Genomic DNA, 23,429 nt, shown 5'->3' with positions numbered 1-23,429 from the left:
TAGCAACTGAATTCCTGCCTTATAAATCTTACCCTCTCTAGATTGCTGCTGCTCAGAGTCATTTGCTTTTGTTACATGCTCAGTACAAATAACGTTATTAAATTATAGGAACACAATGGGGGGAAAATCAAAGCAGTGAGTCGCTCCATGAATCGATTCTATTCTGTCTTTGCATGGAGCTACTGATAGAGTTGCGTTGTTTCTTTCTCTTGATTCAAGTTGTGGAACTCTTGTTAGATATCTTTCATTGCAACTTCAGTGGTAAACAAGGTAGAAGCTAAATAGCACCTTAGGCGTTTCTAGGTTGCCTGAATGATGGCTGGCATTTGTACTCTGTAACATAATTGTGTATCAATCAAGTTGCACATCATTTAAAGGAAATCAGAGGATCAGCTATATGAAACTCAAGCCAAATCAGGATGTGATTGTTTACATTATAAAATGACTTTCTCTAAGGACTTTTCAAACGATAGAGTTTTGTAGTGTATTTCATCCAGCTAGTGTTTTTTTTTTTTAGTGTCTCCTCCACTCGACACAGGAAAAAAAGATAGTGTGTGTGGATGTGCACAGATAAATAGCCCTGGGCTCTCTGTAAAAGAAGGTAGATAAGGCAGTCTAGTCAGTGATGTATGCCTTGTGAGAGGCAAGCAGCTTGCTGTAGGAATGAGGGGAGGGAAAGGCCACACTGCCTGCTGGGAAACCTGTGCAGGGACTTCAGAAAATGAAGGCTAGCAGAGCTCAAGGTTAGCCATTAAGACCGCATTGGAAGTCGGCAAGCTGCTGGCATCTTCCTTACCAGAGCTCAGAGCTCAAATTGGGCAGTGGACAGCCACTCAGCTTTTATTTTGCTCTGTTTGGCTTTTTAATTAGTCTTATTTAGGAAAATTTGGCAATAAGACTTTCAGAAAGTCTTAAAAGATTAGTTCTCTTTCCAGGCGCCTTTGGTATAAAAGCCATGTTTGTAAATAAATGGCCTGTGAAGCTCGTCCATTTCCAGTCACTTTGTTGTAATTAGATGTAGTAAGACAAAGCACTTGTTTGACACACCACTATAAGATGCATGGTAAAATGCCACTTTGCATACTTACTCCAATTATTTACAAGGGGCCAGCGGCGGCTCTCCTACGGTCTCCCTTCTCCAGCTGAAGCAGTATAGAAACCCTACACTCTCTTTCCTCCTCCGTACCTGCCTATAAAGAAAAGAGCCTTTTGTTACTAGCCCTCTTAAATTCGTTCATAATTTTGCCAAATTTTTGTAGAAGCGCAAGAAGTTTTTGTTTCTCTGCCTTTTCCTTCAGTGAGAAAAACAAATGATGGTGTTATAGCCCTTGCCTCTGAGCACGCTGGTGGAGGTCTGTTGATATAAGATGCAGTGCTGTGCAAACCTACAGGAAACGGCATAGTGAAGAATTAATTACAGCTTAGTGGTAGAGCGCTGACTTAGTATGCAAACGGCCCCGGATTCAATCCCCAGTACTGCAGAAATTTAAAGAAATAGGTACATACATATATACATTTTAGATACTTCGTTAGTAGAAACAGTATTAGTTGTGACTACAGCATTTTAATAAGAGAGTAAATAAATGGATCTGGCTGTTGTTTTCCATTCCTCAGGGAATTTGTAGCAACCAAATGGCTCCGTGATCAAAGAAGGAACATTCCCCGCAGGCTGCAATGTTTTTAATACACAAGAGGGTTGTGATTGTTGCATAGGGTGGACTCCTTGCCTAGCATGCAGGAAACCTGGGGTTCAGTCTCCACTACCAGTTAGAATAAAACACCAGTGAACCGCACTGGAAGCCAGGAGGTTGGGAACGCTAACCCTCAGATAATTGGTAAGCTGCTGCATTGCGAACAAATTGATGAGGTGTTTTTTGTTTGTTTGTTTGTTTTTCCCTCCCAGTTTTCTGAGTAGATTGCCTGAAGCTCCCCGAAACCTAAAGAAACTGCCACTTCAGCCACATACGGCGTAGGAGACAGAGGAAGGGACCTGTCACTAGGGCTCTCGTGTTGAGTGTTTTAAGGATAAGACTGTAAGATGCCGAACAGCAAACGAATTGGCGTTTTCTGCAAAACCTCGGTGTGTTGACTGGCAAGTCCACACTTGAGCTCAGAGCTGCAGTAGGGAGGAGGGTGGGGCCCACAAGAACTGATGGTCTCTGCTGTGGAATTCCCGGGTCAACTCCCCGGGTCAAAAGGCTTATTATGGACATTTAAGGGGTCTCGGTGCTTTCTTTCTCTCCCTCTATATATCCTCCCCACAAACGGAAGAAGAAAGCTTTGACCCAAGAAAGAAAAACCCAAAGCTCCTAAAACAGACTGTATTTGGTTCTTGTCTGGTTCTTGGTGATTTGGGAAGGTCTTCTGAAACATAATCAGGGTCTCTTGAGCCAGCCTCAGGCCTCCTTAGCAGCCCCGATTTCTCACTGAGATTCTGGAAGGTTACCATCTGAGTTTAGGGGTGCACTGCACCCTTCCCATCCTGATAGTGTGTCCTAAGATAAAAACAGACAAAAGTAACAATAATAATTAAAAATAAACCTAAAACAGTAGGTGTTTATTCTGTGATGAATTCATGGTAAATTTTTAATAACTAAGTATGGTATTAATTTGAAAACACATTTAAAACAGGCTTTTTCTCTCTCAGTCTCTGACCCAAACATGAATAAAAATTCAGAATACTGTTGAAACAGTAGTTGATGCCACTCACTGAAAGCATTGCTTTGATCTGAAGTTAGTCTGCATCCCAGGGTTTAAAGAGGAGCAAAACTGTAGAAATGAGAAATTATTTTGAATGTTTTTCATTTACCATGTTTAGGTGCAAAATAGAACTTGCCATGTTGAATCAAATCAAATTGCAGCACACTCAGTTTTAAAAAAAAAAAATAATAATAATAGCCCTGGCTTGAAAGCTAGAATTTCATTCATTTGGAAACCAGAATCATCATGGACCAGTTTTAAAGCATGAACATGCTCCAAACCACCTTGGCTTGAGCTGGGTATTATAGAACCAGACCATGAAACATGAGGGTCAGGCGTGCTCCACAGCAGTGGGAACGTCAGCACGCCAAGTCCATGGTGAGTACTGGTGCCCAAACTGTGTGGTCTGGTTCGGGCTGCCGCATCAGCATGAACACTGGAGTCCATGGTGGAGGAGGAGAAACCACAGAGACAAAGCAGAGCGGAAAGATTGCTTGGGCAGCCACAAAGGCAGACTTTAGACATTCAAAGATGATTGCTTCGTTCTTCGCCTTCCTCCGTCTGTCTAACCACAAAGGGCTATGGGGCCTAAGGAGGAAGAAACCTCTGACTCTAAAAGGGTAGCACAAGGGAATGCAGGCCGTAAACGAGTGTCTGCACTGCCTGAGACTGCGATTGATGGGCTTGAACACAGTGGGCCAGAGCATTTCCTAGGTTCTGTTTCTTTAGCTGATGCGGGGATGCGTACTCTCAACCCGACTTCACATTGGTACTCGCTCTGCAACAGTAAAGCATACCTAAGATTTGTCTTCTCTTTCTAGGTAACAGTATGACCAAATACATTGAGAAGCTAGAAGAGATTAAGAAAAGTGAGTACCAGGATTGATGGCTTGGGAGAAATGATGGAGCTCTGTAGTCGTCTATCAGCTGGCCACCACAATCCACAGCTGCCGCGTGTGGAGGGCTGTGGGGGCCAGGTGAGCCCTACAGGAGCTTGGGGACATCAGGCACCCTGTGTCTACTCAGCGTACATCGTGGAGGGGATTTTAATGTTAGCGTGTGGACACAGCCACAGCCCAGGCTTCTGGTTCCGTTGCACTGCAGTCGTTGTGGGCTTTTGTTCTAGTGCTCAGTGTTCTTGTTTGGTCCATACCTGAGGTAGGGTAATAATAGCCCTCTTCATAACGTTCTTATAAGTATTCACTGGTGAATGTCCGTGAAGGACTGAGAGGTCTGAGGAAGCCTTGTCCTTAGCATTCTACATTAGCCATTCACTGCACTCTGTTTTCTTTTAATTAAAAACCATATTTCACACAGATCCCTTTTAGAAGCTAATCTTCTGCAGAGATATCTGGCTGGTCCCTGAATGCACTGCCCTCCCAGAAAATCGTCAATTTTTAATCTGTATCCAAAACCAGTCGATATGAAACGAACGTGTTGAGGCCAGAATTAAAGAAGGTGCGGAGACATCTGTTTTCTGAGATGGGTTCATTTTGTGTAAAATAGGGGAGGGCAGGGCCAGGGTGTTTGGCTAACAGGAAGAGGCACTCTTACCCCGGCTCAGCTCAGGAATTGTGCGGGGTAGGAAACCCACAGGAGATGTGGCCTTGGGGCAGCTTTCAACCTCTTTATTTGCTACACTCATCTAAAGACCCAGTTCCATAGACATTTTATAATATATATATATATACATATATATGTATATATATAACATTAAATAATATTAAATAATACATACAATGTATTAAACTATGAAAGAAGAAGATCTTGTTTACTCACCGCACTGTCCTGCTGTCCTCAGTTCAGCATCCGGCCGGCCTGCTTCTGTTTGGATTTGTGGCCTCTTGAGCTCCCTTCCATTTGAAGCTAGATGTCAGCTCACCTCACATGTCCTTACCAGGATCTGTCCCACCCAGATCATCTAAACCTTACTTTAAAGCATTTCTTAAGAGTACAGTGTGATTTCCAGCATCTCTACACTTCAATGGAGACTGTCCCCCTCAAAGAACCGTTCTTGGAATTGAATCCCTGAGCATGCTCCCTCCTTCCTTCCTTAGAAGTCATGGGCCCCTCTTATCCACCCAATGCTTTGTGCTCATCCCCACAGAAGCACTTTAGATTCTGGTTTGGCACCTACGTTTTAGAAGCTGTTTCCTCCCCCCCCCCCCACCACCACCACACACACACACACCCTCACTTTCTGTTGCAAGTGTTCTCTTGGGTCTAAAGGGAAGAGAATGCTACCTTGTTTCTTGACATTCTAGACCCAGCTCTCTGCTGGCCTCACCTCAGATGCCACATCTGTCTGTGAAACCACAAACCTTGTTCTGTTACTGTCTTTGATTTGTCTTCCTCTGTGAGTTCAACTTCCTTTTCTTTGCTAATAACGCGTTTTAACAGAACCCTGGGAAAAAAGATGCTCTCTGCTATTGATCATTGACAAAGCCCATTCTTGGGACCTGGAGGTTAGATGACACTAGTTGGACCCAGTGTGAACCATCCTAGATAGTCAGGCCTCTGTCCTCCCAGTAACTCGAGAGAGGCCAACTCATCCCCACACTCACTGGACAAGCACAGCTTGATAGTGAGCCTGAGCTGGGGTAGTCTGTCCCCTGCAGAGTCTGAGAGAAGCCCAAACAGTAGAAGCTCCATTCTTAAAGCTGTGTTCGCTCTTGCGAGGACAGACGAACAGACTTGTCCAAGTCATCTTTTTTAAGACAGTTTATAACTCTGCGCAAGACTTTGACTTGATCCTTTATCTTTGAGTAATGATGTCAGAAAGTCCTACTGATGGCTCCCTTCCTAAACCAGAACCAGGTATGTAGCACCTGGGCTGCAGTGTGTGGTGGGTTCCAAGGGCTCATGCAAGATAACCTATGTGATAGAGCAAAGCTTGCTATATTGATGTGGTATCGTCTCTGTTTAGCTACATGGGATTTTAATGTGTACATTTTCTACTTAGAGGTATTTCAAGCTCTGTAACAATAACAAAAGAATACCAGTAGGTAGATGTCAAAATACAAGCTCCTTGAAAGCTATTTGGCTTTTCCATTGTCTAATTTATTAATATTTTAGTTTACAAAAACAAATGTCTTTAGGTGGACAGGTTGATGGCAATTTGAGGGAAATACTAAAACAGCCCACTTGTACTTTTGAGGACTCTACTCAGCCTTTTGGGATTTGCATCCAGGTACCTTTATTAACTTATTTTATCCCATAGAAGCTGCTCTAAGAACTTTCTAGACATAATTACTTGCCAAATTGCTCTCTTCAAGACATTTTAAAACAGAGAAGTTTTAATTCCCTGCAAGAAAGAACTATAATGTATTTAACAGATGGTTAGTTTTTAAGGTATTATTATTTCCTGACTCTAATTATTAAAATATTTGGTAAATCAAGCTTAGATTAGCCTCCAAAGTAACCATCCAGTTTGTGCTGAGGTTTGGGGGAATTCATGGAACTGATTAGTAACACCAAGTAAATAATCTTAAACACCTTTAATCCTTTCCTTTGTTGCTAGGAGCCCTGGTTTATGAGACACTCTGTGAAGGCCATGGCAATTATCCAGCTAACCTTTAGTAATTCTAAAATAATGAGACAGTCTGTAAGGAGTCCTGGGCACTAGTGTAAAAACCATGAACAGGAAGGAAGGATAAAGGCGGGCAGAGTTCAACAATGCAAGCTTTAAAATTAGCATCATTGTTAGAAAAATTTCAGGAAGTGAGCTTCTGGTGAGAATCTTTGGCGCTGATATTAGAAAGGTGAGATTGTCCGGTTTTTAATGTTTGTTCAATGTGATGCGAAGACATCTTTTTCTTTGTTTGAAGATAAAATCTTGTTGTTAGTTCAGGCTGGTCTTGAACTCAAGGATCCTCCTGCCTATGTCTCCCAGTTGCTTGGATCACAGAATGTCCTACCATGCCTGGCTAACACGAACAGCTATTGACAGGTGGTGGTGGCACACACCTTTGATCCCAGCACTTGGGGAGGCAGAGGCAGGTGGATTTCTAAGTTGGAGGCCAGCCCGGTCTACAGAGTGAATCCCAAAACAGCCAGGACTGACTACACACACAACAAACCCAAAACAACAAAGAGCTTCTGCAGAAGCACCCCCATTGAGTTATATTTCAAATCTATAAAGACAATGCTGAGTACAGATTATTTAGGTTGCTTTTTATCTGATTTTATTTTCATTTTGGTAAAAACACAGAACCTAATTTGCCATCGCACCATTTTTAAGTGAACAATTACTGCAGTTGTGTTGTGTGTTCTGTTGTACAGCAGCCCTCCAGAACTTTCCTCGTGAAAAACTGACTAGGTCGATGTTTTAAAGAAACTACCATTATATTATGTTATTAGGCCCCATCATCATAACCTTGCACCCAGCACGCACGCACGCACGCACGCACACACACACACACACACACACACACACACACACACACACACGATGTCTGGTGTCTCTGACACAGTCCACAACCCCGGGACTGTTTGAAGTCAGAGTCAGGAGAGCAGGGTAAAGATGCCTCACCAGCTGCTTGGCCTGGGGCAACTCAGCTCTTCTGAGTCTCTCTCACCATCTGTAAAACGTAGCCGGTTATCCCTTGCTTTGTTCTGAAAAGGACTTGAAGCCCCTCACATGAGTGCATGCTACACAGCATGGCCATAGCGGAGAGACAACTTAGTAAAAGGAGAGCTCTTCAGGTGGCCAGGCATAGGGGAGTGGTAAGAACTGCAGATTGCCTCTCTGAGCACCCTGTGAAGATCAGATGATGTGTTAAAGCACACTCATAATTTGAAAGCGACACCATATAACTTGATAACTAGAAAGAACAGCCCAAAGATTCCAAAATGAACCGACATAAATGCATGCTGTATTCTGCTCTTTCAGATTATAGATACAAGAAAGATGAACTTTTCAAGAGACTAAAAGTTACCACATTTGCCCAGCTGGTAAGTTTAATGGTCTTTCTATTGAAAAGGGCAAATCTATGCTGTTCTATGGGCGTATTCTAGGTATCTTTTTTTTTTTTTTTTTTTTTTTTTTGCAAGGCCCTTCTTATAAGGGGATGAATTGGTGTCCATGGGGGTGATATTCACAAAAGGATGGCATGAAATTTTTCTCTTTTTAATGAGAGTTCCATAAAATAAATACATCTCCATTCTATTTTTAATAACCCTTAGGTTTTACTTTGTACACTTAATGTTTAGAATCTAGAATTTTCAATTCTAGATTGTTTGTTTTTTTTTTTTTTTTTTTTAAGACAAGTAACTCCCTTGTTCTGTCCCTGAACATTCTGAACTGTTTTGCTATGAGATTTTTTGCTTACTTCGGGTGAGGCATTGTCTCCCTTCACTGAAATATAATGGATAAGGTGTATCTGTGACCCCCAAACAAGAGGTCTGTTGATGGGACTCAAGTTGGATTTGGGGCTACAGAGCTTTAAAAATGAGCACTCTGAGCCAGTCGGTGGTGGCACACGCCTTTAATCCCAGCACTCGGGAGGCAGAGGCAGGCGGATCTCTGTAAGCTGGTCTACAAAGCTACACAGAGAAACCCTGTCTTGAAAAACCACAAAAGAAAAAAAAAATCACTGTGTTCCAAAATCCAGTCAGTAGATACTCAGAATATTCAGAAGTCCTTTTATTTTCCAGTTGTGTGGAGAACTATCCATACATTCTGTGCTATTATAGGTCAGTATCATGTTTTCAAGGAATACTTCCTATGTTATGCTGAATCAGTCTCTTACACAGATGTGGATTTAAACTCTTATTGATGTTTCTTGCCTAATGATGTTTATTTACTTGTTTGTTTCTTTCGCTGTGTGTGTATAAAGTTTTAAGTGAATTTTTGGGTTTTTTTTTTTTTTCTGGAACATTCATCTGTGGTATAATTACCACCATGATGGTTGAGTCAGGCCTGAAATTCAGTAAGATTTGCCAGTCAGGACACTACAGCTTCTTAAAGCAAGATAGCTTTTGATGTTTCCCAGACTTTTGTAAAAGACAGAACCGCCTGTGTTTAAAAGAAAAATATGTACACATCTACACATTTCATTCTTTTCAATCAGGTCATTCAAGTTGCTTCCCTGTCAGATCAAACCCTGGAAGTGACAGCTGAGGAGATCCAAAGGCTGGAAGGTAAATAGGAGACTAACAGCTTGACCAGTGGTGAAACTGCTCACCCTGCACATTTACTGACCTGTTCGCAGGGACCTGGGTCATTGATATGTCTGTTTGCAATTAGTTACTCTCAGAGAAATGCTATCTGATGCCCTAATTATTCTCATTTCTTTAAAAAAAAATACTTTGTGACACACCATTTCAGTGTTTTGGATATTTGAATATACTACTCCCTTTTCTAATGACTTCTGCATACACACAGGTTGCATAAGTCAGTGGTGAGAGACTAGAAGGCTGAGGGAACATCTCTGCTCCCATGGGGTTTGTAGCTGTGCATGTACACACATGACTAATTCTCTCTTTCTGTGTGTGTGTGTGTGTGTGTGTGTGTGTGTGTGTGTGTGTGTGGGTGGGTGGGTGGGTGGGTGTGGGTGTGCTAAAAATTACTATGTGACAGGATTCATTGATGGAAGGCAGCATTCATTTGTGGGTTTTATTGTTTAATGTTCTCAAAAACAGGCAGGAAGCCTGAGCATCGGGAGTTAAGCCCCTGTGGCATATCTAGTCAAGAGTGGACGCTGGGACTCCACTCTGAATGTCTCCAGTAGTAACCTTCTCATGGTATCACCAAGGGACTCTGCAGAGATCCTTTGAAAATATGTGAGATCTGTGGAGGTTCTCAGGAAGGATGCTTTCCAGTTAGACTGAAGCAGGCTTCCTGAAAGTGTCCGGACTAGGCCTCAAAGGGTCCAAGTTATAGGGGATGAGGGGCCTAAGCAAGGCGTGGACATGAAAGGATAGCATGTATGCCAGGAATCTGGCTTTGGTCTTCAGGGACGGGTAGACACTGGGTGGGAGATAAGGCTTGAAAGATAAGCAGGCTCCAGATTTCCTTGCTAAATACCAACTGGAAAATAAAACCGGTCTAGTTGTACACTCATGAAAGGAATACACAGACTCCGGGTCTTGATTTTATCCTAAAGTACCCTGCAATCAATGTGTGCCTGTTTACTGAAGAGGAATGTGTTTGTTAAGGTTGATATAGGTCAGGAATTTAACTTCTAATTTCAAGACAAGGTTCTCAGGAAGTCTGAACACACTGGTTTTGTGCATCTCAACTGTCATTTTACTGGGCTGGTTTTTGTTAGGGAGGATAAAGAGAATCTGAAAACGGACAGGAATTTATCTTTGACAGATGCCTCTCACCCAGCAGAGAAATAAGGGTTCATTGTAACAGAGATAATTGAGTCTCCTCATACAAGCGCTCCCAATTTTAACTGGGTTATATAAGCACCTAGATTCGGCCTTTAATTCATTGTTGAGATTGCTGCATCAGAGCATATGGGCACATGCAATTTTCTCTTCTGAGATAAATTTGCACAGCAAAATAGGCTCTTGTAAAGTAGGACACCATAATGTGTGAGTAATATTAGTGTTTTTCTAGTGCTCTATGTGGATAATAGCTCAGTCAGGAGTGCCTGGGGGACAGGCTGTACCTGTATTTGTGTTGGTTATCTTTGAAGAATGCAAAACCCTCCTTTTACAATGTTAATGCTTTTTCCTGACCTAAAAAAAAAAAAAAAAAAAAATGTGTTTCAGATGGCAAAAATATACAAAGAAGGAAATGATAATAAGTGAAAATGAGTGTTGATATTTAGGTCTATTTTCCTGCGTCTCCCACCTTACAATGCCTGCTTTCTGTGGGTGGCTTTGCTCTGTGCCACTTTGAATGAATAGGTTTTTCATGTGTATTTTCCAATGCCATTTAACAGACTTCAAAAACATGACTGTTAAAGTTGTGTTCCTGTAACATATCTATCTTTGGGACATACCTTAATTTAATTATTCTACTGCAGGCCTAGCAGTTTTTCCCTGGTTTGTCACTTTGTTGAAATAATGCCACACTGCATATGTGTAAACAGGCATGTGAGTCTCCTTGTCCCTTGAGAGTGAATCAATGCAGATGGTCGGAGGTGAGCCCATTCCCACACCATCCCCAGTGGGATGCATGCATCCCTGATAAGAGTGAATGAGAACACCTTGCTGCTAAAACAGGGTAATTACCCATTAGAAACTACCCGCTCATGCAATGGATAAAGATTTGTATCCAATCGTTTTGTTTTTTAATTCCTTTGATAATGAAATTGAGCTGTGTGTATACGTATGTGCATGTGCCCACATACATTCACTTCCCTTTTAAAAATATTTTTATATGTTGTTTCCTATTTTATTTTTCTAAAACAATGCCCATCTTTTTTTCCTTATTGATTTGTGAACACTCTGGATAATTAACATCTTTATACAACGAGAACCAATATAATACTGAAAAGGATGAGAAAAATCTTGTAACAATTTCCAGAATTAAGGATTAAAAACTCAATTCAGAAAGGACTGACATGTTTTCCTGGGAGGTAGTCAATCAGGAACATCCCACAAGTGATACCTCTTCATTGCCGTCTTTGTTGAGACCCAGAATAAATCTTTGCATAAGACTAAGAGGCCTAGAAGGTCTGAATAGATTCTTGCAGCTGTTGTAGTTGTATTTCTAAGGAATATTTAATTATTGCATTTATTGTAAATGAGATCTTTTTCATGTTTTCTAATTAGTGTATAAGAAAGATGTGCTATGTGGTTATTAGCATTTAAATTATAACCTCAGGTTTGTTTGACCATGTTCTCCTAGTATTTGCTTGAAGTATCTAGGCATATTACATACAAATTAAATTTTAGTACTTTTTTAATAGTTAGGCTTCTTCTATTTCTTCTTTCACTGTATTGTTAGAACAGAACAGGCCCAAATTTTATAGTTTTATCCCCTCTATATTCTTAAAGATTATTTAAGATCCAGAGAGACTTGGTATATGTAAACTGTATTTATTCAAATTTTTATCATTGTAAAACATTTGTATTTACTGTACAAAAATTATTGTATTTATTCAAATTCAAATTTTTTATTATATTAATTTTTTTTTTTTTTTTTGGTTTGTTTTTCAAAACAAGGATCCTCTGTGTCACCCTGGTTAACCTGGAAAACTCTGTAAACCAGCCTGGCCTCAAACTCACACTGATTGATCTGCCTGTCTCTGCCTCCCGAGTGCTGGGGTTAAAGGCGTGCACCACCACTACCCAGCCAAGTATATTAAAATTTTAACCTGAAAATGTAAGCAATACTTATTGCCACTTATAAAAGTGCCGATTCTAACTCCATCACAAACAAAAATATGGGGGTGGTGGGTGAGGGGATGTCCTGGGGATCAAACTATAAGCATACTAAACACATGCTCTTCACTGAGTTTTATTTCCAACCTATAAAATCATATTTTTGTATTTTAAAGAATTCCTTACATTTCCAACCCAGAGTTTTACCAAGTGGCTTTAAGTATTTTGTAAACTTCTTTCCTGTCTGTTTTAATAGACAACAGCTGACTCTGATGTCCGCTCTTTGCCTTCAGTCGGTGCAATGTGCTGTTTGGGTTGAAGTCTGTGAAGAAAATCTGGCTCACAGCGATCTATAGTTAGTTGGGAGAGGGAGGGGTATTTCACTAGCACTTTAGCCAGTCAACTGTTGATACTTTGTTCCCTCTGCCCCTTCTCCTTCTCCCTCCCCATCCTCTCTCTTCCTCCCAGCCCACCTCCCAGCTGCCATCCTCCTGTTGATCACCTGCTCACCGGCATGGACAGCCCGATCGGGTTTGCTGTAGTCTGGCCTCTGACCGTTATCAGTGGACTTTGATGCTCTGTCATATTAAAGTCCTTCGGTCTGCCTCAGGGTTTCGTGCGACTTCTGCCTGTGTGCTTTCATACTGGACACTGCTTAGTTGTCAGAGGTCATTTGACTGAGTTGTAGAAATAGAAATGTGTCCCTTATGGGGAGGCTCTTCAGCCTTCACCTTCCGGTGCCAAACACCAATTCCAAAATCTGGGTTTTGTTCAAGGTTTAGCTACAGACAAGAAATAACATCAACTGTTTTCTTTAAAAGAATGCTCACTCAATTCATCTTTGAGACGGTGTCTCCAAATACACGAGTGTAAGGACCCAGATTTTCTTAACCAGAAAAATCCTGCAACAATGGCTGGCTCAGGTAGAGCCTAGCAAGCATCCTAACCCTTACCCCTAACATTGCCACAGGGTAGAGGTACCTAGGAAACCATCTTTTCAGCACACAGAATGTTTCAAAGGCAAATGCCTGCATCAGAGAGAGCTCTCTCTCTCTTTCCCTCCCTCCCCTCCCTCATCCTCTCCTTCCCTCTCCCTCTTTTTGTCTCTCTCTGTGTCTCTCTGTCTCTGTCAGTCTCTCCCTCTCTCTCTCTCTCTCTCTCTCTCTCTCTCTCTCTCTCTCTCTCTCTCTCTCTCTCTCTCTCTCTCAGCTTACTCTGTAGCTCTGGCTGGCCTGGGACTGACTCATTGTCTCAAACACATAAGTCCTCTTGCCTCTGCCTCCCAAGTGCTAATATTACAGCTGTGAGCCACCACACCAGTTCAAGGTGAGATTTAATGAAAATTATTAATCATTGTTTTATGAGGAACACTCTTTAGTATGACTGCCAAATGTATTTACTTTGACAGCATGTGCAACAGGGAAAAATTATGACTGCTAATAAATGTGGTGCCACTTCCTTGACGCTTGCCGGAGTGCTAGAGTTTTTACACTGCCTTCTTTGTACCATTAGAGCAAATATAAATACAGTTTTTTAAAAAATGACAGGGGTTGTGAATTTAGCTCGGTTGGTAGAACACTTGCCTACCAAGTTCAGGGCACGGGTTCTGTCCTCAACTGGGGTGGGGGTGGGCAGAAATAACATCGTAAGAAACAGTTTTCACTTAGTAGACAGCACAAAGGGGTCTTGAGAAACTCCTGAGGTTTATTTCACTGCATTTTGAGAGCTCTCTGTGTTACAACTTTTAGAATAACTTAGCAATAGTGATATGACTGGGGTTTTTTGTTTGTTTGTTTGTTTGTTTTAGCTTTGATTCAGTGGAAATACCAAAGGAGTAAATTCCAATCCTGACATTCCATTTGGTTACTTCTTTTTAATTTTTAAAGAATCTCCATTAGTGTGGGCGCAGGGGTGAGTGGGTGGGCACACACGGGCAGCAGTGCACCCGAGGGGTCAGAGGGCAGCCCGGGTCTCCCTTCCCCGGGTGGTGGTCATCCGGGCTTGATGGCAAGTGCCTTCTCCCACTGAGTTAGTTGTCTCGCCTGCCTAAGTATTTCTTCATTGCAAATTTTAGACAGCGATCCTGCAGCTTCAGAGGCCGACACTGAAATTGCTGCCACGACCAATGGGAACGGGAGCCCTGGGGAGCAGCCGCCCAGTCCTGTCCAGTTCATCAACAGCACAGGAGCAGGGGACTCCAGTCGCTCCACTCTCCAGAGGTACTTGGGTTGCGTTCAAGCACTGACTTTGTGCTCTTCTGACCCATTGCAGAGATTGGCTTACCTGAGTCGGGACTGGCAGCAGGGACATCCCACATTCCAATCCCGGCCCTTTACATTCTTTCTATTCAAATGTTACTGAGTTAATGTGAGAGTGGATTGATAGGCATGTACAAGTTTTCACTTTTTTATTCCGTTCTTCTCAGGCTAACTAAGGTCTAGCTTTTCCAGGGACTGTATTTCTATCCTGTCTGCTGAAGCTGGTGTTGTCCTGTGTAGAATAAGAGAGACCCAGAGCCACAGAATGCCCTGGCGTGGAAGTACAGAGGAGATTGGCAGCAGCCATTGGCATTAATTCTAAAACTGTACATGGCTCATCCCTTTTATTTACAAGGACCTTATTGCATGCATTACAGCTCACAAATATTAACTTGAGTATGAGGTTGGTGTTTAGCATGTATCCATCCCATCTCCTCACAAAACACTCCAGCTGGAGAAATTTCTAGCGAAAGAACTGCCATCATTGGTGCCACTATGTTATTATTTTCATAGCTCCTTTTCTGAAAAGGGCTACATAAAAATGCGTTCAAGAAGATCTAGGTGAGGCTGGAGCGATGGCTCGTCAGCTGCTCTTGCACACAAAAAGAAAGATTGAAAAAGAAGAGATATAGGCTATCAGCGCTTCCTCGGAGGGTGCAAGGTTATATCAAATAGGTTTTCTTCCCTTTTGCTTCAGTGAAATATGCACCGTCCTAGTGTTTATTGAATTTAAATGCAGATAGTGAAGTCTGTGACGGGAGAGGAACTAGGCACACACTCACCTCTGGTTTAGCAGCACTTTAATATGTCCTGGGATGATAGCATCTTATTACTTCCTTCCAGATCCTTCGCCACTTGCCATTGTGTCCATGGTACCTTCTTATTCCTCTGATGTTCTGCCACATTTTCTTTATGACATCAAGGTGGCAGCTCATGCTTCTTAAGGGACCTTAGAAGCAGGACCGTCCATGATGGACTCCCTTATTTTAATCCCAGCCCTTCCCTTGCCTCGTTATATGAGTGCCACTAACTCTAAAAGCCTCTTCAGGCTCATCATCGCCCCGTGTAAATTGGAAGTAAGTACAGATAAGTATTGAAAATAAGGTTCAGTGTCCACTTTGGGAGGGCATTGTGTAAGTACAGTCACGCATCACTTAATGATGGGACATTCTGAGAAATGTGTCATTAGATGATTTTTTTTTTCCATGATGGAGCATCAGAAAGTATACTTAAACTAAAATGGCTCTCCTATCACTCCACAGTGAAGTCTTATGGGAGTGCCATTATATTCTGTCCTCGTTTGCCTGGAATGTCTTCATGTGGTCCGAGACTGCATGTGAAATATATAAAACATTACTGGTACTTTAGAGATATCTTGCATTTCTCTTGTCCTATAAATCTTGTTCTCTGCCCATTTATCCTGTTTTCTTATATTATTAACTACTCCTTAGATTAACCACCCCCTTTTTTTCTCTGAATGTTGCCTCTGTTGCTGAAGGTGCCATGTGCTCTAAACTTTCTACCCCAGGGCCCTCTGGTGACTTGACATGCATTCTCTGAGGATAATGATACATGCATGCCAAACCCCTCTTGGGGTTCAGCATCTGCACAACCCTGCCTTCTGGAAAGAACTGAGGCACTCTGCCCATTTAGTTTTTCTTGGGGTCGCCCTTTGAGAAGACAAGGAACCCTCATCTCACCATTCTGAAGAGATGCATTTGACCTTTCAACCTCTGACTCCTGACTAGTTTCTGATGATCTGTTTTTTTGTTTTTTGGTTTTTTTTTTTCTTTTCTTTTCTTTTCCCTTTTCTGCTTACAGCGTCATCAGTGGCGTTGGGGAACTGGATGTAGACAAAGGGCTAGTAAAAAAAGAAGAGCCCAGTGGTAAAGACAAGCCCTATCCGGACTGCCCCTTCCTGCTGCTAGATGTGCGTGACAGAGACTCTTATCAGCAGTGCCACATTGTTGGGGGTAAGAGAAGGGGACAGCGGACGCCCGCGAGAGGCTGTCCATGTTCTCTGGGGCTCACAGGCCCAGTGCACGGAGCAGGGAAGCCATTTCCTCTTTGTTCATGGCATCCTTTCTGGTTTTGTATCTTTCATGTATTTAGGTTTATGGCTCACTGACTTTGAAAGTATGTTTACCTCTTAGACTGCAAGCCAGCTGGGAATTGGGCCCAAATTGTAAGAGGGCTCTAGGCGTCCTAATCTTGTTCCTCTCTTGTAGCTTACAGCTACCCAATCGCAACTCTGTCGAGGACAATGAACCCCTATTCAAACGACATTCTTGAGTATGTATCCTTTGTGGCATTTTAAGGAGTTGGATGTTATCAGAGTTTTAAGACTCAAACTTACCATGAGCCATGTTCTTTTGTGAAAACTGCAAAAGACCTTTGACACTAACCAGGGTAGTGTATTTTAGATTTTAGAATCCTAGCAGCTGCTGAGTGTCCTAACTGTGAAAACAGATCCTTTTAAACCATACTTCACTAGGCTAAGGGTATGTAGTCAGTCCAGAGTGGGCCTAAAACTGTGGGTCCTCTAAAAAAGCTTGCCCGAATTGAACTTAAGCAGTAAATATTTTTCTATTTTCATTTTTATTTTAAAATTAATTTTTTTCAATTCATAAAAATCATACAAGCAGAAAAATACTGAAAATCTTAAAAAGAAAACTAATCTATCCTATTATCAGACAACTGAGTATCATCTCCTCTCACAGTGCTGGTATATTTTGTTCTGTTTTCTATATGTGTATGTGTAATTTGTTTTTACAAAATTGAAGCCATACTGTAGATGCCACTCACATCTGAAATTGTCCCATGCTAATGTAAGCTGTTTGTAAGCTCCATTTTTGACAGTATAAATATCTCCTTGTAAGATTTACTTCCTAAACTGCCCCTTTATTGTGGACTTCCAGGTGGTTCTATTGTTTTATGGTAAGGAAGCCTTCAGTGTCGGTATTGGACATAGAAATGTAAAATGGAGGCTGTAATCTTTCCTCTCCAGTATTGTAAAAGTGAAGAATTAGAACATGTAAGGTATGCAACTCGTGCATATCAGGACTCAGGTCCTGCTAGTTCCAAAAAACGGAGCCTTAACTCACCTCACAGAAAAATGCTCATGGCAAGATCATCGTCCTGTATGATGAGGATGAGAGGCTGGCGAGCCAGGCGGCAACTACCATGTGCGAACGCGGGTTTGAAAACCTCTTCATGCTTTCTGGGGGTGAGCAAAGCTGCAGTCTGCCTCACACATCTGCTCTCTGCACTCAGCAGCCCTTCAGATCCTCTCTGTCACCTGTCAGTGCTCAGTGTGGGCCTGAGAGAGAGAGAGCCACGCTGTCTGGAAGGAAGCAGGAGGCATGTGAAATGTCCTCTAGTTCTGTCAGTCAGCATGTCTGTCTGTGCGGGATTTGTTCTGGGTGGGGGTGAGTGCGGGTTCCATTTCTGCACTGTAGGTTTTGTTGATTTGAGCTTGGATAGCTTTTGAGACAGTATCTTGCTACATAGCCCAGGCTGGCCTCAAACTCTTAATCTTCTGCATCAGCATCGTGACTGCTAGGATTATGGGCATGGCCACCAGGCCCAGCAAGCACATGGTTTTAATTCCTAAGATAACAGCATTACTGCAGGGTTCTGTTAGAATGCTAAACACTCGAGCAAAAGATTTCCTATGGCATTCTCAGCTGACATTTCGAGTTTACATGTTGACACAGCAGTGAAGGATGACTTGAGATCTCCAGCTTGGTGATGAAGGCATAGAAGACGCATAGAGCCCTTCTAGCTTTGCTGTGGCCTCACTATGTTAACCCGGCTTCTTCTTATGCTCTCCTACATCTAGGTCTGAAAGTCCTAGCTCAGAAATTCCCAGAAGGATTGGTCACTGGTTCCCTGCCAGCCTCTTGCCAGCAGGCCCTCCCTCTTGGTTCTGCCCGGAAACGATCCAGCCCCCAAATGCCACCCCTGCCGGCTGAGAACAAGTGGAGATTTACCCCAGAAGACTTAAAAAAGATAGAATGTTGTCTGCAAGCCGACCAGGGCCTGGCAGACAGTCACAGTAAGAGACTCTGGCCTTTGTGTTTGGTGGGACTTGAGCTGTGCACTGTACAGAAAGTACCCTTATGTCATATTCTTAAAGGAGTTGAGGTTCTGTGCATGACAAAGAGCAGGCATTAGGGACAAATGTGGAGAGTCAGCCAGCAGAACGTGGGTCCTAGGCATGGTATGGCCGGTCACATTCCTTCTTGGGAGATCTGCTCTTCCTTCTGGGAGCCTCCTGCCCCGACTGCCTGCCTTTGTCTGCTGCTGTCTACTCCTCCCTCTCCTCAACCGGCTTCACCCTGTACACCTGTCTTTACCAAGGAAGGAGTGACAGGGACCAGATTTGTTGAGGATAGTGAAGGGGAAGAAAATAGACCGTGTGGGCTTCTCTCCATCCCTTTTCTCTGGGATAAGAAATAGATCATGGCTGGCCCGTAGTAGATGCTGTGGAGGGCTTCATTAGCTTGAAAGTGTTCTTGGCTGATTGTCCCTGGAACCCTTCTTGCATCTCTGTCCCTCTTTCTTGCTCCCTTCAGGCCGAATGAACCAGAATAACTCCTCCGGAAGAGATTTGAAGGGGCCGGCTGGCCGTAGTGGGCAGAACCTGACCCCGGGGTCTTCTGCTGGCCACTCCAATCCCCGCACACTCAGCAGCGGCCACCTGCAAGGCAAACCCTGGAAGTGAAGACCTTGTGTCGTTTAGTCAAATAAATGTCCCCTCCTTTTGGAATCCCCAGCACTCCCAACTTGGTCATTTTCAGAACTGTTACAGAGAAAAGCCACACTCCTGGGCAGGCCAGGCTCCCGTCTCGGTCTGCGGCTCTCTCCCTTCGCTTCAGGAAGGATTTTGACAGATTGACCACAAAAACCAGAGGCTTGACAGGCTCTAGTGTCCTCCCTATTGTTTACAGGGTAGTCACGTCTTTTGAAAGTGAATAGCAAAAAAGAAAGATGCTTCTCTTTTAAATAAGGTCCAGCCTGTTTGGTCTGTAACCAGTGTTGTTTTGTAAATAATTCGTCACATCTGCTGGTGTGTTCTTCCCAGACAGCCTTTTTCATTCACTGTTAATTTCATGAAAGATTTCTCCAGGTGGGCCTGGCACGAGCTGCTGTCCCCAGGGGTGCAGATGAGTTTGGGTCCCTGCAGCCCACAGGCCCCTCACTGGGTCAGGTGGCTGGCTGAGTCACTTAGCCTGTGCTCTGCAGGCTCTGCTGGGAGTTTGAGGCTGAGGGGTCTGTGAGCATGGCTCCACCTTACTGGGTTAACAGAGAGGCTCCATGCAAAAGTGACCCCTTGTTAAATGGTCCCTGAGACCAGAAGGGTGTGTGCTTAGCTGTGCACACACTGGAAGGAGGGCCTGGTACAGGAAGGTCCCCAGCACCATACAGGTCTGTGCTGAGAGCCATGGAAGGCCACCGCAGCTGTCTCCTCCATAGTGAGTTTATATCAATTAAAATTTCCCGTTGCCTAATTTGAGTCCAGCTGTGTTAGATGGATAGCAATCACAGTCACTTGAGAGCCTCAGCTTCACTCGGGCAAGGGGAGCGCACAGGTGAGGAGGACCCCAGTCCTTTGTCAGGGCTGGCAACCCTTAAGCCCTTGCTTAAAAATACAGTATTAGTCTAATTGAGTAATTAGTGCAATTTCCTGCTCGCTTTTCATTCTCACGACTGAGCTGTGATTAGGAGGCTGTGATTATAGATTCTGGTTTTGGCCGGAATTTTGAATTGGCATTAATTGAATTGCTAGATGACTGACATCCATTCTATTTAATTGGGGGAACAAAAGACCTCAGGTAAGGATGAGGCGAATGAAGTCACGGGAAGGAAGAGCCCTGTTCATTTTTATGGTCTGTGATCGGAGCTGTGATAAGGGACTAAGGAATAAATTGTGCTCTTTGTCATGGCAACCAGCTTCTGAAAAGCCAACTGAAAATTGCCTATCCTTAGGTGGTTACTGCTGCCGGGTAAGATTCGCCTTAACAGTACTATTTTCTCACCACTGAAAAAAAAAAAAAAAAAAAAAAAAAGGAAAAAGAAAAAGGCCCACAGTATTTCTAGAATGAGGGCTGTGTTTGTAAGAGAAATAAACGTAATAAATATCTCATGGAGACATATGGAAAAATAACTCAGTCAACCCAGCTCTGTTTCAAAATGTGTTTATCCTTCTCTACTTGATTTCCAAAGTGCAACATTTTCCAACGTTTTAGAAATCAAGCAAACCAGGGACATTGTTCAGATGTCAAGCCGTGCCCAATTTTCCACAAGATTCGAGAATCTTGTATAAAATTCAGCCAACGTACACATAGCTTTAATGAGAAGCCTGTCATGTTTCCCCATAAATTTATTGCCTGAGAACTTAGTTCAGCCTTTTGCTAATGCCAAAATGCACTGGCTTTTTATTTTCTTTACAGCATAGATAGAAAAATGTAGATTTTTCCACATTTGACTTTCCCCTAGCATGGACAAGATTCTCAGTCATCTTTGACACATATACATTCCCAAGGAAAGTATTTTCCTTAGTAGCAAAGCTCTGGTTTGCCACTTTAACATGGGCTAGGCAGGAGGTCAGACCTCACTCACCCAGTTCTACCTTGAAAGAAAAGGGCTCCTTTCCTCTCTTCCCCCCTCCCCTGCATTCCCGCCACTGGATGGTAGTGTTAGAGATAGCTGTGCAAAGCCGAGCTGACCAAAGCTGCTAGAACTGCTGTGTGCTTTGTGGTGTGCTCTAGCAGGCTGAACGTATTTCCATGTGCTTCTCCACAGCACTTTGCCCTGTCTGTCAGCAAAGATGTCAGGCTTCCAAGAGACCGATCTGATCCCGCACTCAGCGCTAGTCTCTGACGCTGTTGCTTAACCAACGTTCCACTTTACCAGTTTCTTCATTAGATTATTTGACATGTATTATTTAAATGATCAGTGATACTTTGTGCAATTATGAATGTTGAAGATTAAAGAACGTAGTTACTAATTTGTCGTTTGCTATTAATGTGCTGAAACCTGCCAACTTCTCTCTTCCTCTCTGTCAGAATGATTTGGGGGAGCCCCAGGAGACTGGAGTGATTTGAAAGCGTACCTCTTTTTTACTGCATTTCCCAGAAAGGCGTATGCTTTTTGCATCAATGAATCTGGAAATCATTCCAGTTTAGAGTAAGAGACCATAGCTTTCTAGTCTGGAGGCCTGTGTTTTTCCTGGAACTCAGGCAGGGACAGATTGCTACCTTGGATGACTGTCTCATGGCTTTCAGGCCATTGTGTTGAGGACTGACTTGGTCCCCTGGCTGGAGCTTTGTGCAGTGAGGAAAGAGCTTTGTGATGTATGATGGCCTTAGTGCTACCCACCGTCTCAAAGAGGATATGTATTTAAGAAAGAGAGGCCATTAAGGGGTACTTATTTAAGGGGCCAGACAGGAAGGAAGCCCAGAAACAAAGGAGGGAGATAGAAGAGAGGCAGGAAGTGGCGGGAGAGAGAGGAAGGCAAAAGCTACAGTATTCAGTGAAAAACAGAACTTCCTGGGCTGTAACGTCAGGCTGGGTCTATTGAAATCTGCAGAATGAGTAAATAGCCTAAAAGTAATTTTCTTTTCTCTCCGTGGTGGAAAGCCAGAGCCAGCCGTCATATTGGACTTGATGTAAACAGGAATTAGAATAAATAATGTTTGTTAGTTGCTCAGGGAGTTTTTCCTGTGGTGCTATTTAAATTATACAGAACTTAAGACATTAAGCTACTCACAAGCAAACAGAACAAAACAAAACCCCTCTTCTCTAATTCCCTTGTGGGGTATAAGTTGTCGGAATCCTGGGCTGGAAGAAATATGTCAGTGATTTTTCTTGCTGGTTTTCATTCCTGCCAGGTTGTTTACTGGTTATAGAAGCTGTCTTTTATGTTGCCTGACATGTTTAGGGGAATAAATAATTTCAGTCCACCTGGACATAAATCTATGACTGCCTCTTCTTGCTCAACCCTGAGGATAACCAACCATTAAGAACATTTAACAAACCGTTGAATGTCTTTAACGTGCATTTATTTTCTTCAAAGTTCCTTCAAAGATTAAAAAAGAAAAACAAGCAAACCCAGGAACATGTGGATTATAATTCATCAATTAAATTATGTGAACATGTTGAGTACTTATAGGCAATTCAATTATTTTTTATTAATAAGGGTATTTTTCATGCAAAAAGCAATGAACAAGGCCCAGTGTGTTTCCCAGTGTTCAGAATGCATTTGGGTGGTTAGCTTGCCTAGACTTTTAGTAATTATGGAAGTCAGGGGGGCTGGGGATGGCTAACTGGGAAGGTGCTCACCATGCAAACAGGAAAACCCGAGTAGAAATCCCTGGCACCTACATGTACCAGGCATGATGGTACATACCAGCAATTCCAGTGCTGGGGTGGTAGAGACGGCAGGGTCCCTGGGCCCAGCCTACTTGCCAAGCCAGTGAGCTCCAGGTTTGGTGAGAGACCCTATCTCATAAAATAAGGCAGAGGACAGCTGAGGGAGGCCTCTGGTCTCCAGGCGCCCCCCCACATCCCCACACACACGAGCATGCTTATATACATATACAACAAACAAAAATCATCGAGATTATTATGGCATCCTTAGATTGGAGCCCGTCAGGTATAGCGTGAAAAGGTATCGGTGGAAGTTTATCTAGCCTGAACTCTGAAAGAGCAGAACTCAACACACAATTTTATGTGACTTCTCAAACCTCTTCATCCGTCCTACTGCCCCCTCATGGTCACTTACTTAGGAGCCATTGACTGATAGACCACATTTTTTTTTTTTTTTTTTTTTTTTTTTACAAGAAAATCGACATTTAGAGAGGAAGCTCTCAAAGGGTCCAGTTCACCAGCTCTGTGACAGTGGTCCTTAAGGGGATATCCAAGAAAAAATACGCTGTCAGGACTGTGGGTGGTTCGGGTGTGGTGACCACCCCACGTCAGCCTGCCATTCTGGAGAGCTCACGATCTTTCCTCTCCTGTACAGCACCCTCTTGTCCAGCCATCTGCAGCCATGGCTTTGTCTCCCCTCTCCAAAAGGTACCCGGAGAGCTGGCCTGTGAGTTATTTTACCTGTTTTTACCCGTTTTCACTGTCCTTTCAGTAGCCTTCAGAATTCAATACTACAGGTAGCCCTCACTGTCTCCA

The 23,429-nt window shown here is 43.0% G+C and overlaps 1 protein-coding gene across 3 annotated transcripts in view; it reads left to right on the top strand.

Moving 5' to 3' along the window:
• The window catches only part of Cep41 (centrosomal protein 41), a 45,395-nt gene extending 23,172 nt beyond the window's left edge, over window positions 1-22,223 (top strand). For all 3 annotated transcript variants that reach the window (XM_051175853.1, XM_051175851.1, XM_051175854.1), the window contains exons 3-11: window positions 3,522-3,569; window positions 7,592-7,653; window positions 8,772-8,841; window positions 14,057-14,201; window positions 16,062-16,213; window positions 16,469-16,536; window positions 17,352-17,466; window positions 18,082-18,297; window positions 18,818-22,223. In XM_051175853.1, coding sequence (XP_051031810.1) covers window positions 3,522-3,569; window positions 7,592-7,653; window positions 8,772-8,841; window positions 14,057-14,201; window positions 16,062-16,213; window positions 16,469-16,536; window positions 17,352-17,466; window positions 18,082-18,297; window positions 18,818-18,966 — 1,025 coding nt within the window. In that variant the 3' untranslated portion in view covers window positions 18,967-22,223. The remainder of the gene's footprint in view (window positions 1-3,521; window positions 3,570-7,591; window positions 7,654-8,771; window positions 8,842-14,056; window positions 14,202-16,061; window positions 16,214-16,468; window positions 16,537-17,351; window positions 17,467-18,081; window positions 18,298-18,817) is intronic.
• The last annotated feature ends 1,206 nt before the right edge of the window (window positions 22,224-23,429 follow it).

Source organism: Phodopus roborovskii, unplaced genomic scaffold (assembly GCF_943737965.1).
Source record: "Phodopus roborovskii unplaced genomic scaffold, PHOROB, whole genome shotgun sequence".
Classification (NCBI taxonomy): Eukaryota; Metazoa; Chordata; class Mammalia; order Rodentia; family Cricetidae; genus Phodopus; species Phodopus roborovskii.
This window is presented reverse-complemented; position numbering and strand designations above follow the sequence as displayed.